Genomic DNA, 18,445 nt, shown 5'->3' with positions numbered 1-18,445 from the left:
GATAGGATGGAAGCCAAATCCACCTGGAGCTGGAGAAAACCCATAATGACATGCAACTGAGTCCCATGGGATATACCAGGTCACACATAGAGTAATGGCTCGGGTGCTTCCAAAGTAGTTTATAGGGGGCTGGCTCCAAGGCTCACTTGGGAGAGTGCGGCGCTGGTAGCGCCGAGGCCACGGGTTAGGATCCTATATAGGGGGATCCTATATAGGGATGGCCGGTGCGCTCACTGGCTGAGCATGGTGCGGACCACACTGTGCTGAGGGTTGCAATTCCCTTACCGGTCAAAAAAAAAACAAAAAACAAAGTAGTTTGTAGGATTTTAGAGCCCTTGGTATTGGAGATCCCAATACACAAAGCCTGGTTTGACTAGGTCAAACCTCTGCAGTCTCAACATATAAAGCGTCAGACCCAAACCACAGGGGCAGCATTCTCTCATACTCATTCAAGCACAAAAACCAAATGACTCTGAGAATTTTAACTCCTTTTATTAACTAAAAGACTTCTCCAGTCTATGGTCTCAAATTCTCTAGGCCAGAAATTAAAATTAAGAACTTCAGAATGTGAAGGCAGTCAACACTACCCATCTCAAAGTTAATCATTTTAGCATTCAACACAGATGAGGCAGAAAGATTGCAGAATTTGCTAAATCAGTCTCTGGCTAGAGACAGAGTTCAGGATTCCTCACCGAAAAGCACAGACACTTTTAGCACAATGAAGACAGCTGATGACAATGCACTCCTAGAATAATACTGAAACAGCTATGATTACTTATCGTGCACCTCAGTATTTCTGCAGGACTTTGTAGTTCTCTCCTCCCAGAAGTCAAATATGGGATAACACATAATGGGACGGATCAGGTAGATGCAGATTCAGTGGAAACTTACACCCATACATGTGGACTATCAGATGCCAATGTTTAATGTGGTTTGCAGCTCATTCATGCACAGGAAAGCATTACCATCATCCTCCAAACATTGGTGAGAGTAAACAACGGTCTTCTGCAGGCCTGTGTCCTTATACTTCTCTTCTATGTCCATGTGTGACACAGCATCCAAAAGCAAGTACGGGCTTCCTCAAGCCACCCTACTGGAACATGATATACCCGGCACAACGGCACTGCTGTCTACTTCTTTGGTCATTCCCCATCCAAAACAGAAGACTCAGTTTGGGGTCCTGCATTTTGACAATGATACTTAAGTATTATTGTTCTCTGAAAAGCTTATTAAAGAGTTAGGGCTAGTTCGCTAGAAAAAGAAGACTGAGGAGGATTGGTTTCATGTATTTGAAGGGTAAAAAAATTAAGTTAATCCAACGTAGCTCCCAATTTCAGAACCAGAAGTGAGCCAGGGGTGGGGATAGGGGGAATTTTAGGAGAAATCATAGGCTCAATATTCAAAACTTTTTAGCAACACAGAATGTAGTAGGATTCTCAAAATCTCCAAATGGCCAAGCAAAGACTCCTGCATCAGGTGATAGTTCTAAAATCTCTTCAAACTAAGATTCTAAGATTCTTCATACCTTCTATTACACAGTTCAGTAAATGTGAAAGCCCTTGAGCCAAAACCCAAGAATTAAGAAATAAATGGGAATACCAACACTTAAGAGAACTCCTACATGGACAACCTGTCAAACATTAAATCTGCTACTTGCAAATACTTCTGAAAGGGGTCAGTTCTACTAATAATTTAGTGAATTTCCAAATACAAAAGGGCTGCTGTAGTGAATGTAAGACTCACACAAACAACCAGCAAACACCTGTAAAAAAGCTTTTCACTTAATTTACATTAATAGGTTAAGAAAACTTCTTCAAATCATACATTTTAAACAAAGGAGCCGAAAATGAGAAGGCAAACAAAGGGGAAATGAAAAAGTTGGGAGGTGGAGTAGGAGGTGACCAGAAACAAGTACACATTAAATATCAGCCATTTAGATTCATACCTTCGAAAGCCCAGAAGGCTACAATTGGCATTCTTCATCTAGTGGGTAACTGAGGACAGAAAAGACAGACTTTCTACAACCTACATTTTCAACTAGTCTACCCTGAATATCAACCTCAGATGGGAAATGAAAAAATTAATGAACAAAAAGCAAGCTTATCAATGGGTTATTTGGGGGTGTAGGGGAACCGTGGTTTTCTGCTTAAAGTTCTTAAAGCAAAAGCTGACTTTTACAACTTTTAAAAGGGAAATATTGTAAAATTCTGGCTTCAACAATTTCTCTCCAGTTCATCAAATTTTGTTTTTTGTTTTTTTTTTAAAAAAGATGACCAGTAAGGGGATCTTAACCCTTGACTTGGTGTTGTCAGCACCATGCTCTCCCAAGTGAGTTAACTGGCCATCCCTATATAGGGATCCAAACCCGTGACCCTGGTGTTATCAGCACCACACTCTCCAAAGTGAGCCATGGGCCGGCCCCACTTCATCAAATTTTGGATATTTGAATTCCACAACAATCCAAAGGGTGCGATGGGGCTCAGGACACACCATCCCAAAATGTGGCTTTCGGAGACCAGAATGCCTCCCCATATTTTGATCTGGTTATTCTGAGAAACTGCAGACTAGGGGTAGCCCAGAAAAGTTGACCTTTTGTAAAGTAAATTTACATCTATAAAGGAAATCTACATTAGTAACATATCTATATCAGGAAGAAGGCTGCTCCACAAAACTTTTATAATCTGAGAAACTTTATCTGCATAAACGAGACAGCCTTTATTCACTGTACAATTCCTAAACCCTCCCATAACTTCGTTGCCACCACCCCCAGAAGCCCCATTTCTTTTCTGTAGCTCAGGACTACATATACTTCAGTCATCTGACCCATCTCATATTTTGCAGGACTCCATGCGTATGTGTAATTAAAATGTTTTTTCTTCTCCTGTTAAGCTGCCTTATGTCAATTTAATTCATAGCTCATCCAAAGAACCTAGAAGGGTGGGGGAAAGCCATTTTTCGCTCCCCTATAGTTTCTGTTGCCTGACGTGGGGCATCCTTCACTGGCTGGGACACTGCTCACTCTGGGACTGCTGCAGCTGCAGGATCCTGGGACCCTAACAAAGCACTGGTGCAGGTAACATTTCTTACCACATCAGGCTCCCAGGTCTGTCCTGCAGAGGCTGGTCAAAGCAAGACTGTTAAGGGTCTCTTTCTCTTTTTTCCCCTTTATCTGCGTAATCCCATAACTCGCAGCTCAGGATGTTATATAAGCTTCAATCATCTGACCCTTCTTTGAATGTTGTATTTTGTGGGACTCTCATGTGCACATAATTAAAATGGTTTTTTTCTACTCTTAATCAGCCTTATGTCAACTTAATTCGTAACTCAGCCAAAGAACCTATAGAAGGGTAGAGGAAAGCCATTTTTTTTGCTTTCCTACAAGGATAATTATTGATAGTGGTTCTGATTACATTCAGGAAACAAAATAACAGATGTAAACTTTTAGTTTGTAGAAGCAAACCACTCCCCTCCTCAAGGAGAAATACAAAAGGGTAAAACAAGTTCCCTTAGTTTGACAGCTCTTCTAGGCTGTTGATACTTACCACCTGTAAGACTGGTAAAGGCATCACAAAAAGTTCTTTATACCATGTGTCCTTTTTTTTAATTGAAGCATAATTAATCATACATATTTCCAGGTTGGGGTTTTTTGTTTGTTTGCTTGTTTGAGTACCATGTGTTCTTAGATGCAGAACAGCTCAAAAATCCTAAAATGTCAACCTAGTCAAAAAATAAATCCAGGGCCGAGCCCATGGTGCACTTGGGAGAGTGCGGCGCTGGGAGCACAGCGGGTTCGGATCCTATATAGGGATGACCGGTGCACTCGCAGCGCTCACTGGCTGAGTGCAGTGTGGCCGGTCTCAAAAAGGACAAAAATAAATAAATAAATCCAGATTTTAAAAAATAAATATGATTATAGCATGTTCTTAGTATTCTGCACTAACTACTTTCATAGGTTCAGACTTCTATAAAAAGCATGTCCACTCAACCACACCCAGCAGAAATCATTAATACCCTCTTTGTGTGTTCCAATTTTACTTTTTTCCTGTCTTCCTCTGTTGAAAGAGCCAACATGTGTATTTCCCCACACTATCACAGGAAACAAAACAAGGGAATTCCATCTAAATTGAAGGATGTCAAATTCCCAGGCATAGCCAGCAGGATGTCAAAGGTCATGCCCCATATTTGGCCAAACCAAAATACCATTAATATATTTATAGCCAGAATGAGTAACTATAAATCCAAAACCTTTAACCTGATGAAAAATGGAAGGGACATTTAAATTAAGTTTTGTAGGCCTACACAGATATGCTGTCCTAGTAACATACAAGTCCATTTGAACAATAAATGCAGTCTAACAAGTCATCGTGCTCTGATCGGTGGGTCCATAATGTGAAGCACCCTGCACAGGTCTGTGGGAAGGTGGCTACTAACTTGTTTCAGGCCAGAGTTAACAAGACAGCAACCTAAGGAAGCAGGGATGCCTCCCCTGGAGAGGTGAGCTTTTACACAAAATGCCTGTCAAAGACTTAAAAGTATAATAAAAGTCAATGTTATTTTTTTTTTTTAAATGAGTCCCTGAAATAGTCTCAGCAAGCCACACAGAAATGAGTTTAACGGGGCACGTGACTAAGGGGGATTGGGGGTGTTTCCATGTCAAATCCCAGGGCTGTACTCACACAGTTATGGATCACAAAGAACTTCACAGTGAAGAGAATCCCTCTGATGCATTCATTACCTCAGAATCTGAAACGTTTTTTCATTTTATCCCTTGAATTCACTGCCATTACTACTTCTACTCAGTACTCTTTAAAATAAGTTATTTGAAACACAAATAGGGGTAGGGAGTGTAAATAAGGCTTAATTGGAGGTCTCCAAGTTGTCAATCATGATCAAATAGATGACTTCCGTGGTTAAAAGTGTTTTCCTTTTTCTCTTCCTGCCTCTATATAAACACAGGCAGAAGTCATGGTTAGTCTAAGAACCATAACCATCAACAGCTTGATTAAAATGTCTCCATACTTTCATCACAAAGGAAATTAAATAGGGTCCTTCTATGAATATGTTCAGCATCTGATATAACCCGAGATCATTTACACTGTTCAATGGGATCACACGGTACAATAATCATTTTTAAACTTTTTCTTACAAGTTCTGCTTCTAAGGCATGCAATCACAAATGGTAGTGAATTCACAAACTGACTTCAAACACACACCTTCCAATAGTTTGTGGGGGAAAAACATTCAGCACGAACATGGGCTACATCTGTATGAATATAATATTCTCTCGATTTTATTCTGCATCTCCCACACCCTCCACTTTTAGGTCAAAATAAAACAGTCACACTAAGGAATGCGATGGTACAAACTTTAATATTCAAACTATTCATTAAATGGTTTGAAACTCAACTAAACTGAACAGATCACTTTAAGAATACTTACTTTCAAGGTAGGCACCACAGGGAGAATTTCAGGCTAAAAAGATCATGAATAGGGCAGTCTCTGATAGGGAAGTTACAGGACCAATTCCAGGGCACCAACCTATACACTCAAGAGCAGACAGGGGGGCCGGCCCAGTGGCGCACTGCTACAGTGTGCCGCTTGGGAGCGCAGCGGCACTCCCGCCGAGGGTTCAGATCCCACATACAGACCGGTTCTCGCTCACTGGCTGAGCGAGGTGCGGGCGCGACACCGAGGGTTGCGATCCCGTTGCCAGTCCCGGTCTGGTGCGGGCGCAACACTGAGGGTTGCGATCCGTTGCCGGACACGAAAAAAGACAAAAAGGAAAAATAAATAAATAAATTAGGGCCGGCCCGGTGGCGCACTGGATAGTGCGCCACTTGGGAAGCGCGGCGGCGCTCCCGCCCGAGGGTTCGGATCCCACATGCAGACCGGCTCCCGCTCACTGGCTGAGCGGGGCGCGGGAGCAACACCGAGGGTTGCGATCCGTTGCCGGACACGGAAAAAAGACAAAAGACAAAAAAAATAAAAATAAAAATAAATAAAAATAAAAAATAAAAAATAAATAAATTAATTAATTAATTAAAAAAAAGAGCAGGCAGGGTAATCCTTGAAGCTTCTGACAATCATGCTTTTAAATTTTTATTTTAATAATCTGGATTATGCTTTCTTTTTATTATTTCAGTATATTCTCAGTGTAACTCACATCATTAAAGTTGTCAAAATAGCATTTCAAGAAATAAAGCACCTTAAAGAAACATCCCAGGATTGTCGGACTGTAACACTACAACACAACTACAGAGCAGTGTGGTCACAGCTGGGGAAGTCAATTACAGAACCAAAAATGCGGATGTAAATCACTAAAAACACACCCAATTATAGGAATTTCTAACCCTGATAAATTTCCTTAGCATTAAGTTTTTATTAGTTATACCAAATACTTCTGGAAAGAACAAAAAAAGCAACAGAAACCATTTTGATGACCTCTAAAATGTAAAGCCAGCAAATGTGTTTTAAATTAGTGTTACACTGATGATAACACCAAGGTCAAGGGTTTGGATCCCCGTACTGGCCAGCCACCAAAAAATAAATAAATAAAATAAGATTTAGGGTTATATCATAATCATAAAGTCTTCAAGCTAATACAAATGCATGTAACAAATATAAATCTAGGTCCTACATCACTCTATTTCACAAATTTCAAGAAACTGCTCCAGGCACACAGGTAACTGAAGAGCAGAAAAGTATAGGAATCTTCCACATTCTATGTATACACATCATAATGGGCTGAAAAGAGAAAATTGAATTCTAAAAGGTTAAAGAAGAGAAACCAATTCAGTCACAGATTACAGAACTCTCTAGCAGTATAATCCACAGGAATCTTTTCCATTGCATGTAAATTTCATGATGGCCTGCATACCTACCCATCCAGAGAGAAAACCATTCCATTCAAAGCAACCAGCTTGGGTCAGTAGAAAAACAATCTTAGCTGATACTTACAAGTTCTGCAAGTTCCCCTCCTCCCACCACCCCCCACGGAGCTAGCTCTGCAGAGAGAGCTCCACTGAAGCAGGTGGATGAAGTAACAAACGCCTGCCTTCAGGTGGCCTGGATTCTCCTGTATTCACGTCACAGTCTGGCCTGCTGAAACCTGACACTGAACCCTCACTCGTGTGACAAATTGATGATTCTGCAAATTAGGCCTCGCAGGGAGTCATGAAGCTACATCATCTCTGATACAAATTTATGATGACTGAAAGCACCTGTCTTGATGTTACTTATGCAATCCTACACTTAAAAAGTCCTAGGAGAAATATTTACTGGTGTCAAATATAATAAAATCCAGCTTTTGACTGTCACTGCTTCAAGAATTTGCCAAAATAAGAGCCTTTAGCTAAACCATATGAAAACTATTTCCTTTGACCTTGCCTCCAAGCAACCAATCTGTCTCACAATTTGACAATGACTTGTATAAACCATTCCCAAATATCTATGTGGTTATTGTGTTTCCAAGACTTGAAGGACACAATATTCACAAGCCTGGGAATTAGGTGATTCGATTATAATTTCTTTCTTCAAATTGAAGTCTAAATGCATTTCTCCTCAGATATAGAATGTAGAGTGCCTTTTCACTCTAACTCTTGCCACCCCTGCAAAGACAAAGACCCTCTCATTCCACGCATGCAGACTTCTTGCTCAGACAGTAAGATGGGTCTTCCCTCAGCCACTGCACAGAAGGCTCCTGGGGCATGGTACTACTAATTTTCTAAATTAGCAAAGGAAAACTGGTATGACAGGAGAAGGGGGAAACATCGAGGAAGCAAAGCTCAGTGCCTCCAGGCCTCAGCTAACCCCTCAGGATACCAAGCCACCGAAGAGATAATTCCCACATAATACAAACGGCTTCCCTCTTCCTCTTTCCTTCACTTGGCTTCTCTCCAGCCTAGGACCTAAATAAGACTGCAAGGGTTAATCACGCTTTGGCTTTTTTACTGCAGTAACAAAATACACCCATTGAGGTCCCCCTCCCTTTCCTGATGCTAGATTCATTTAGCTACTTTCACATTTTTAACTGAGCAAACCAGTAACAGAGGCTCCTCACCAGCAGGGCAAGGCAGTACTGTAACAACTTCAAGATGGGGGAACCAGGGTTGTAAACAGAAAAACATTTTTTTCTCAACTCTAATGCTTATTGAATCTCTAATATAATAAGAGCAGAGATTCACAGAACCACGACCCACTTACGAGATTTGTGAGGAATAACAAGTGAGAAAAAAATGTTTATCCAAGAAATATCTTCAATCAAACAAGAGAACAAACGAAATAGGTTCTTCCACCCTCTTTCTCATCGCGTATTTGCTTTAATCAGATGAGTTGGGGAGCAGCGCCATACTTGTTTAGATCACAGGGCATACAGCCTTACAAAGAACAACGCTGTAATTAAGATAAATATCATGGCAGCAGCAGGAGGGGGAGTAAATCAAGGCAGAAGAAGATTTACTTTTTAGGTCTCAAAGATCTGTACAGAGACACTGGAACCAAGTCACACTGAAGAAGGTAGCAGCTGTGTGTGGCTGGCCAGGTGTGTGAGAAGTAAGACTAACAAGGAGTAGGAGGTGGCAGCCCTTCCCAGATCAGGGGTGCTGCAGTGTAGACCAATGAGCCACACCACTTCAGAGGTGGCTCTCTCCTCTGAGAAGGCAAGAGTCCCAAAGAATTAAAGAACTCACCTGACTTCAGGTCAGCAGGGACAGGCCACCTTGGAAGAAATTATCTGTCTCCCCACAGATCTACAAATTGACTTCCACTACTCCTCCCTAAGGGAGGTAAGACCCTATGCTTCCTCCCTTCAAAATCAAAACTTAGATGAGACAAAAGTTGAAGGATGAAGATGTTTCACGTAATATTTCTTTACTTACAGAATGAGAAGACCAAAGATGAGCTGTAATTTTGAACTTCACTGCATTTGCAGACATTAATAGTGGTAAACAATTAGAATGGCCAATTCCATATTCTCTCCTAGCTGATTTTGACTAGGTTGGCCTGGCATCTTTAACAGCCACGCAAGTGTGATATCCTGGTGTGCTCTGAAAGCTATTTTCTCCATATGGAAGGCAACTTTATACATTTAATAAAACCTGACAATAGTGAGCTTTTCACTGTATTTTTGTTTAACTGCCCCCTACAACCCAGAGCAGGATATCTTTAAAATAAGATAATGTCTGCAACTATAGATATAAACATACATACTAGCAAAATAGTTTTCTACATTTCAACACTTGCGATTTTTTTTTTTTTTTTTTTTTTTTTTTGGCAGCTTGCCAGTAGCAGGGATCAAACCCCAGACCTTGGTGTTATCAATACCACGCTCTAACCAACTGAGCTAACTGGCCATGCCACCAATACTTGTGATTTCTAAAATGGCTAAGTTATAATAAATTTGTACTTGTGCCTTTTGTTGTGCCACAATACAGCTTTTTATTGCATAAACCTTTTAGTTCATAATGGGCCAGTCAGACTCACTCCAAGTATCCTGAATATATTCAGTTCTGTCTGTCTGCTTGACATCAATTTCAGGTTTGGCCTACCCAAATTTAACCTCCTCTGAATCCACTGAAACATCTCATTATACTCTTCGTTCTTGTACTTTGGTTAGTGAATACATCACAATGAAAAAGCTATATATGCAATATTAGAACTGTTTAATTCTAATTTTGAAACATCTTTTTAAGCCAACATAACTTTCCCTCACAATTGCCTTAAGTATACTTTGAGGTTGCTAACTTCAATTCAGAATTTTTCACTTTTCAAAAAAACCCAAGAATTATGTTTAATAGTAGTCTTCGTTTGAATCTCTCTGCTACTAGGACACCAGACATGAAAGTTAATTTTAAAGAACAGATCAAGCAAAAAGCTAAATATTTTGTAAATGCCAAATATTCACATTAAATCAATTGTGTAATCTGTCCCATGTATTACCAAATTCTGTATGTCAGTTTTAAAATCAAACACATTGGTAACAGCAAGGTTAAGGTTCAGATTCCCATACCAGCCAGCCACCAAAACAACAACAAAAAACAAAACAAAATTCAAACGCAGTACACTGGCTTCAAATTGCATTCCATGAGTCTGTACACTTAGATGAGTGTGTTCCTAAGAAGTCGCACTTAAAAAACTTAAAATGTAATCCTATTTTCATAATTTCCTATACCACAAAAACTACAGTACAGTTTGATAGCACATTTGGTCTATAACACAGTTTTCAAAACACAGGTCTAAGTTTAATCTGACAATAGAGACCCTCCTCCCCATACTTTTCAGAGAAACTGACACTTCCCTATTTTCATGCCTGTATGAATGCCAGTCCACCATCGCAAAAATAAAAAATTAGATGGACTGATAGATAGGAAGATGGATGTGCATCAGATAGATATAGTTAAAGGTATAATGAAGGGCCGAGCCCGTGGCGCACTCAGGAGAGTGCGGTGCTGGGAGCGCAGCAGCGCTCCTGCCGCGGGTTCGGATCCTATACAGGGATGACCGGTGCGCTCACTGGCTGAGCGCGGTGCGGCCGGTCTCAAAAAAAAGGACCAAAAAAAAAAAAGTTATAATGAAATGGTAGTAGTAGAAACTAGGTGATAAGTATATGGGTTCAACACGGAATTCTTTTAAATTTGCTGAATGTTTGAAAAGTTTCCTAATGAAATCTTAAGGGAATAACTTCCCATTTTCAAGGCCCAGCTCAATGGCCAATAAAGAACTTCATCTTTCTCTAAGGCACTCAACCATTCCTACCATGTGTCACAGTTATTTCCATGTCACATCTAGTCTCCCTAATGGATCTACGTTTGAGTCATTCCTATCATCCAAGAGCACCTAGCACAACATCTCCTACACAGTAATCATTCAACAAATAAATGCGGAAAACAAAAATACTTTCACCATTTATTGATAATAATCACTGTTCGTTAGTTATACTATTTATTCTCACGTGATACAGAATATGATAATCTTGAACACACAGGAAGCTGAAAAATAAAAGATCTATGTTTAAGAAGGAACTTTTTTTTCCTAACCGTATATTTACAATATAACTGAGAGCCAAAAAATGCAGACATTAAAGTTAAATTATAATACACAACAGCATGAACTGAGAGATTACCAAGCATTCACTCAGAGAAAGCAAAATTCCTCTGGGCAGCAGCCAAGACTGGAAGTTGGTGAACTGACTTGAGCCCTGCAGACTAAGCAAGATTTGCAGAATTTCCAGTAGGGGCACAAGATGATCCAAGTTCTGGGGACAGGATGGTCTAGGCCTGAAATAGTAAGAGGGTCAGGAGAAATACAGTATGTCTGGTTTTAGACACAAGGTAAAAGTGGGACATTTATGGCCTTTAGGTAACTGGAGACACAGGGCAATACAGGAGTAAGTTATCTAGGAAGACCAAAGAGAAAGTCCACAACTAGTCGTGAGGTATACACATGATTGAGGACAGGAGAAAAAAGAAATGATGACTGAACCTACTGGAGGAGAAGCCAGAATGAGGACCAGGACAGCACAACATAACAGAGTCCAAGATAAGAAAAGATTTCTTAAAGCAAAGTTGAGAAAAGGGAACACTTAGACACATCACCCCCTACCCCACCCCAACCTTAGTGATTTCTGACCATAAAGAGCGCAGCTTCAGTAATCATTAGAACAAAAACCAGAATCAGGGGCTACAGAGGCTAATCACACTCACAGCCCTCACTTGACTTTTTTTTTTTTTTCCTGTAACGAATATGGCCTGAAATAAAGGACACGTTGAATTTATGCCCCCATTTAAGTAATGTGTTAAGGTAAAAATTCACTAAATGATATGCTGAAAAGGGGCGGGCTGCAGGTTTACTTTTCCAATTACATTGGGCTTAAAAACAAAACTAGTTTGTTTTTCTCTTTTTCTTTTTTCTTTCTTTTTAGCTTTTATCAAAGTTATACTAGGATGAAGGAAAAAAAGGAAAGTGGCCCAAATTTCTTCTAAGTGGAAAGAAGTCAACCCAAGACTCAGTATCTGCAGTGCTTAATCCACAAGTTGATAGACCATAGGCAGACGGAATGGAGTAAACTGGGATTCCTCTGGGAGAAGTTTTTTTTAAAAGTTGAACCATATGAAATCACCGAGGTACAAAAATGTATTTTCATGTTTCTTACATTCCTTAGAAGACCACCAATAACAAGTAGCAATTCTCTACAAAGAATGTCTGTGCCACTGACTTGATTTTTGTTAGTCCTTATCACCAATTAGCAAAGAGAGAATTCTTCCACATTTAAGTGTATTTGTATAGAACACATCCATTGGAATATTGGACTTCACACCCAAAATAAACATTTTTTCAAGCTCATCTGGTCCTATTGCACAACCGAGGAACACCACCACCAACTTCAGGACATTGTATGCATCAAAAAGAGATGGTTATCTGACCAAGGGAAGTCCTGGGTGTTTGAGCAAGTCTCTGCAAGTTGTTGCTATGAGGGCCAAAGAAAATCTTGAACTGCAGCCTAGCAGGGACAAACTCACTGTCTTCCAGACAACTGAAAACTGCTCTATCTAATCACTATGAGGTTTATATTACCTTTCCAAGAGGATCCCAGGAAGCCCCAAAGCTACAGAACACAGAGACCAAAAAAAAAAAAGACTGCGTAAATTCCCATGATACCAAGATGCTGGGTAGTTTCCAAGGGCAGATTCCAGAAAATGCAAATAGTTCACGCCCTCCAGAAGAAATTCCAGACAAATTCAGACAACTGCTCTTAGAAAGTCTAATATAAAATTGCATTTTAGGAGCTAGGATGAAGAGGTTAGAAGCACAAGGCCAGGCAAACATTTCCAGTCTAGCAGGGATTCTACCTTCACAATGAATACTCTTTGCCATCATTCCCATTTCACATGGCCACTGAGAAGATCCCCTGTGCAGGGCATGAAATCCAGCGATACTGGTGTCTACTGCCAAAATGGTATCTATCCTTTTGGCAATTCTGGGGTCAGAAAGAACTTTACCTATACTGGTGTCTACTGCCAACATGGTATCTATCATTTTGGCAATTCTGGGGTCAGAAAGACCTTTACCTTTTTTACGTTTACGTGAGAATTAAAATGCCTTCTTTTCAGGAGTCAAATGTTTGCCACTTTAAAAAAAAAGCTGAGTATCATTCAAAAACAGAAGCCACCCTTTCCACCACCCAAGAATTTGACACAAAACCATAAGCAAAAAGTAAAAATAAAGTTCTAATGAGTCTCGAAGTATTCAAATCTGGCATCTACTTTGGAATTTCTGAACAAAATGTTTCAGCAGTAAGATGTGTTCACAGCAGACTCACATTAACTTTCACCCTTTAGTAAGATATCACATTTCACTACATATCCCCTTACTCATTTTTAATCTTTCCTCATTCTCCTTTCCCCAAATATGTATGCAATATTAAAGTTATTGCCCAACTACAAAAATGTTTTTTTTTTAAGGTCATTTTCAGTGACAAACAAGAAGTAGGAATGACGCCTTAGGTCCTCTAAATCATTCCCACCAGGATTAAGTCAAATGTGACTATGCAGCAAGAAAGCAGTCATATTCGTAATGGGACCTCTGTGGCTACTGAAATTACTCACAGATTAAAAGTCCAAATTACAGAGTAGATATGAATTTTAAAAATATAAAAAAATACATTGTCAGTTCATAGACTGAAAATTAAAGAAACTTCTTTCCAAATTAAAGAATATCTGATCTAGGTCATAATAAAACAATCTAAAATTTTCTGTAACAAGTGTTACAAAGTAATCCTTTCAACCTAGGTATACACATGATTGAGGACAGGAGAAAAAAGAAATGATGACTGAACCTACTGGAGGAGAAGCCAGAATGAGGACCAGGACAGCACAACATAACAGAGTCCAAGATAAGAAAAGATTTCTTAAAGCAAAGTTGAGAAAAGGGAACACTTAGACACATCAGGGGTTGGGATCCGTTGCCGGACACGGAAAAAAAAAAAAAAAAAAAAAAAAAAAAAAAAAAAAAAAACAAGAGTCAACTCAAAACTGCCATTTTTAAAAAAAAAAGAAAATATCAGAGCTCACAATACTTCCCAAGCTTTAGAAAGCTTTCTGTGTGAGAAAACAGGTCACGGAAATGAAGTTTCACTATTTACAAATACCGTATTAGGTTTAAAAGATCCCGGGTTTTCCAAAAGTCCTAGGTTCCACTTTGTGTGTGATCTTATGATAGTTCTAGCCAATATTGAAACAAGCATAAGAAAGATTTAACACATCATCCCCACAAACATGAAATGCATATCCCTCAAATAGAACCAGTGCTTATAAGGAACAACATTAAAAGAGACATTTTTGAACTCTTTAACAACTTTTCAACTAGTTTGTCCTATGCAAATGACTTTCAAAATCTCTGGCAGGACCCGGGAAGTACAGCACAAGAGGCTACATTTAATTAAAGATTCAGTCCAATTCCCAGTAGTAAATCACAGGAAATATTTTGTTCCAAAGCAGCCTCTCAGTCCTAAAACTGTCAAGTTTTGGCTGACTTGCATTTTAGCACTGGATCTTAAGTTAAAAGTCATAGTAAAATTTCTCCCTTTTAGAAATCTTTAGGAGAGTCTTTCAGATATGAGACTGAAACTTGGTTTTTACAAGTAACTCATTTTTATGAAAACTCTAACCAGAAGACTAGTTATGAGTGAGAACAGTTCAGGCTGTGTCTTTCCTTCTTAAAATACCCTTTAACTCAAACTGCAAATGCACTTGCTGTAATCTGACTTGTACCAACTGACTCATTACACCTGAAACATTTACTCATTTGAGAAAAGGCAGCCTGCTCCCTCCCAAAGCCCCACTAGATTCCCACTGGGAGCTGCCAATGGGCCTCCAATTCCAGACAGACCTTACTTAATACTTAATAAGTCTCCTAGATCCGGTATGAAAATTTTTTTTTAAAAAAATTAAACTATGCTTGCATTTGAAAAAATTTAGAACAAAAACCTGACAAAATGGTTGGGGGAGGGGAGTGATTTGACATTAGAATCTATTAAAACAAAACAATACCTAAATCTTAGACTAGGAACATAACCTAAACTTTTTAAGAAAACTCTGACAGTATCATTTGAGAGACAAAACTAAAAATATCCCCAAACATTACCTTTCTCCATCTTTAAAGGCACTCCAGCAAATTGAAGTAGGTTGTACCCATTTCCAAAGATGCATAAGAACAGTATAGTACACACCGTACTTTGAAAGCCAAAGAAAAAGGATTTTCTTTTTTAATGGCAAATGCTTCATAACAACTGAAGTAGGATTGATGGATGCGCAAGTCAAGTACTTAAATTCAAATGTTAAGTAAAATGGGATCTGGCAGACAATCCGATTTTGTGACTTACGCGGAGCTTAAGAAAGTGAGGCACTTTACCTTTTTGAAACACTTGGAAAAACTGCATGTAACGCACGCCTAGTAATGAGGTTACAAATGATACTTTTACTCTAGAACCCGCTTTATAAAAATTAAAATAAATCCTGGCTCCTTCTCCAGGAACTTCAACACGATGTGGGTAACCTGACCTTTTTGACACACATTAACCACAAGCATGACAGCGTATGTGAAACAATCCCGAGTAACAACTGCGCGGCAAAGACCAATCTTTATTAGGCTGTACAGTCAAAATGAGGAGGGAGGAAAGGTGATATAGGTGTTTGGTTCAACTAAAGAGCCTGTACACCAATCCCTTCACCTGTGACAGCGAGAAACTGTCAACTTGGAGAAGCTGAATGGCGAGTGGACACCCGCCCCACCCCACTCAGACGCGTAAGCCTCTCTCCAGAGGGCCCCGGGGCCTTCTCCACTTCGGGGCCTTCTCCACCTCGGGGCCTTCTCCACCTCGGGGTCGGGATGTGCCTCCCCCACCTAGTCTCTCCCTACCTCGCTCTGAAAGGCAAGAAAGGGCCCCAGGCGCCTCACCTGCAATCCTCCCTTGAGGCAGGAGGTCCCTGCCCTTTCCCTTGCAGTGCACCTCCACTCTGACTCACCCAAAACAGTACCACGAAGCCCCTAGGCTTGCCCCTCATTTGTACCTCCGTGCTCCTTAACACTGAGGTGGCAAGGCAAAAGAAAGGACACACATCCCCAGCCCCTGGTCACCCAGATCAGCCTTCGCGCTTCATATTTAGAAGCCTCGTACCATGGACAAGACTAAGTTCGGGGCGCTTCTCTACGTGGAAAAAACCTGGCCCCGCCGCGCGGCCCGGACGCGCTGGCTCTTTAAAGGCGCTGGCTTCCTGCGCCCGCGGCCCCTCCCTCGCCGCCACCAGCTCCCGCCCTCGCCGAGGGTCACACTTGAACTTTAGCTTGCCCTGCTCGGCAGGGCGCCGGCGCTCGGCAGGCAGCGGCCACCCCTTCGCACGTGTCGGAGGCGCTACCTCGGGTTCCGCGCGCTCGGCCCCCTGCACTCGAGGCCGCTCTGGATAACACCAAAACAAAGCAAAATGCGCACCGGCCTCCAGAAACTGCGCGGCCGGCCCCACACCGTCCCCGGCGGGTCGCGCCCTGCCTGTCCCCTCCACCTGCAGCCCTGGGTGCGGGGCTCTGGCGCCCCTCGCCGCGCCCTCCCCCACCTGGCGCAGCGGAAACGGCCCCGCGGCGCGGCCCAAGGCTGGGAGGATCCGCGCCGGGGCGGAGAGGAGCCGCCCTCCCCCGGAGCGTACAGCAGCTCGGCAGGGCGCCGGCGCTCGGCAGGCAGCGGCCACCCCTTCGCACGTGTCGGAGGCGCTACCTCGGGTTCCGCGCGCTCGGCCCCCTGCACTCGAGGCCGCTCTGGATAACACCAAAACAAAGCAAAATGCGCACCGGCCTCCAGAAACTGCGCGGCCGGCCCCACACCGTCCCCGGCGGGTCGCGCCCTGCCTGTCCCCTCCACCTGCAGCCCTGGGTGCGGGGCTCTGGCGCCCCTCGCCGCGCCCTCCCCCACCTGGCGCAGCGGAAACGGCCCCGCGGCGCGGCCCAAGGCTGGGAGGATCCGCGCCGGGGCGGAGAGGAGCCGCCCTCCCCCGGAGACCCAGGAGGGAAAGCGGCAGCCACAAGAGTCGGCGCGGACCGGGGGAGTCTCTCCGAGAGAACCCCTTTCTCCTCTCACTGGCGAACTTTTCTGGCCGCTCTGACGTCCACTTCTTGCTGTACTTTCTTCACTTAGTTCCCAAACAAGCCCCTTTCCCAGTCCCACTCGGACACTCACTTATGCGGGCGCGCACACTTACTCCGGCCCCCACAGGTGCCAGGCAACCCCCCGCCACACGGGCCACTTCTGGCGCGCTCTTCCCCTCACGCGCTCCCTCATGCGCTGCACTTTCGGGCGGGCAAACCTACACAGCCGCCCTCACCTGCCCCACCGCGCCCTCAAGGTCCGGCCGCACGCCCCAGGGCCCTCACCTTCCAGCCCGCCGAGCTGTTGCTGTCGCCCTTATCCTTGAAGTAGGGCACGCTCTTGACCATCCACTCGTAGATCTGCGACAGCGTGAGCCGCTTCTCGGCCGAGCTCTAGATGGCCTTAGTGATGAGGTCGGCGTAGGACAGGTTGCCCCATGCGTTGCGACGGGACGAGCTGCTCTTGCGCGGTTGCCCCGCGAGCTGCCTCGTATAACTTCGTATAATGTATGCTATACGAAGTTATTACGCTACTTTTCCCTTCGGTGAAGGTCTGATGGATTCTCTCACTTTTTCCTGTGTGGCAAAAATATTCTTTTACTTATATATTCTTTCATGAAATATTTATTAAGCATCTATTGTGTGCCAGGCAATGTTCTAAACATTCTGCCATTTTTGTGGAGGTTTACTTTCTAGTGAAATAGCTCAAGTGACCAGTTCATCCCAGGACTTTCCTAGTTTTAAAACCAAAAGTCCTGTGTCCTGGCCACCCCCTTAGTCCTGGGAAAATTAGGATGTTTTGGTCATCCCAGAGAGAATTTGCTTATCAATAAGACTTTCACTGGAGACAAGGCTTAAAAAGAAAAACATAGGAAGTGTTTTTCAGAAATAATTCAAGATGATTGTTAGGGAAAAAATCTTGTAGATGCTGTTGTGTGTGTGCTGGATTCTGCAGTGAGTGGCCCTTGGAAAGGGAAAACTGGCTTCCCTTAAACTCTGACTTTCCACCTGGCACTCAGGATGGGATTGAGATACAATTTTAAATAAAAAAGTTGTTCATTTGTATTCTCTCACCTGTCTCTTCCCTACTGTAGAACATAATAGTCCCATGCTTTCCTCTTCACCGCTGCACCATTTGGCAATACAGGTCCAGTTACTCTTCCCTAAGCAAGTGCTTTATGCCTTCAAGACTTTGAACTTGCGGGATCTGCCGCCTCCCCCCGCCCGCGGCGGCGCGCGCGCCGGCCCGCCCCTGACTGACAGCCCGGACGGCCAATGGGCGCGCGGCACTGCTACCCGGGCCGCCAGTGGGCAC

At 42.6% G+C, this 18,445-nt stretch overlaps 1 protein-coding gene across 1 annotated transcript in view; it reads right to left on the bottom strand.

The window, feature by feature from the left end:
- FOXO1 (forkhead box O1) overlaps positions 1-18,240 on the bottom strand; it is a 96,991-nt gene extending 78,751 nt beyond the window's left edge. Inside the window, 2 exon segments of the mRNA XM_008581071.1 lie at positions 17,416-17,613; positions 18,205-18,240. Of these exon segments, the coding sequence (XP_008579293.1) occupies positions 17,416-17,613; positions 18,205-18,240 (234 nt within the window).
- Positions 18,241-18,445: the final 205 nt, after the last annotated feature.

This window comes from Galeopterus variegatus, unplaced genomic scaffold (assembly GCF_000696425.1).
Source record: "Galeopterus variegatus unplaced genomic scaffold, G_variegatus-3.0.2 Scaffold2253, whole genome shotgun sequence".
NCBI lineage: Eukaryota > Metazoa > Chordata > Mammalia > Dermoptera > Cynocephalidae > Galeopterus > Galeopterus variegatus.
This window is presented reverse-complemented; position numbering and strand designations above follow the sequence as displayed.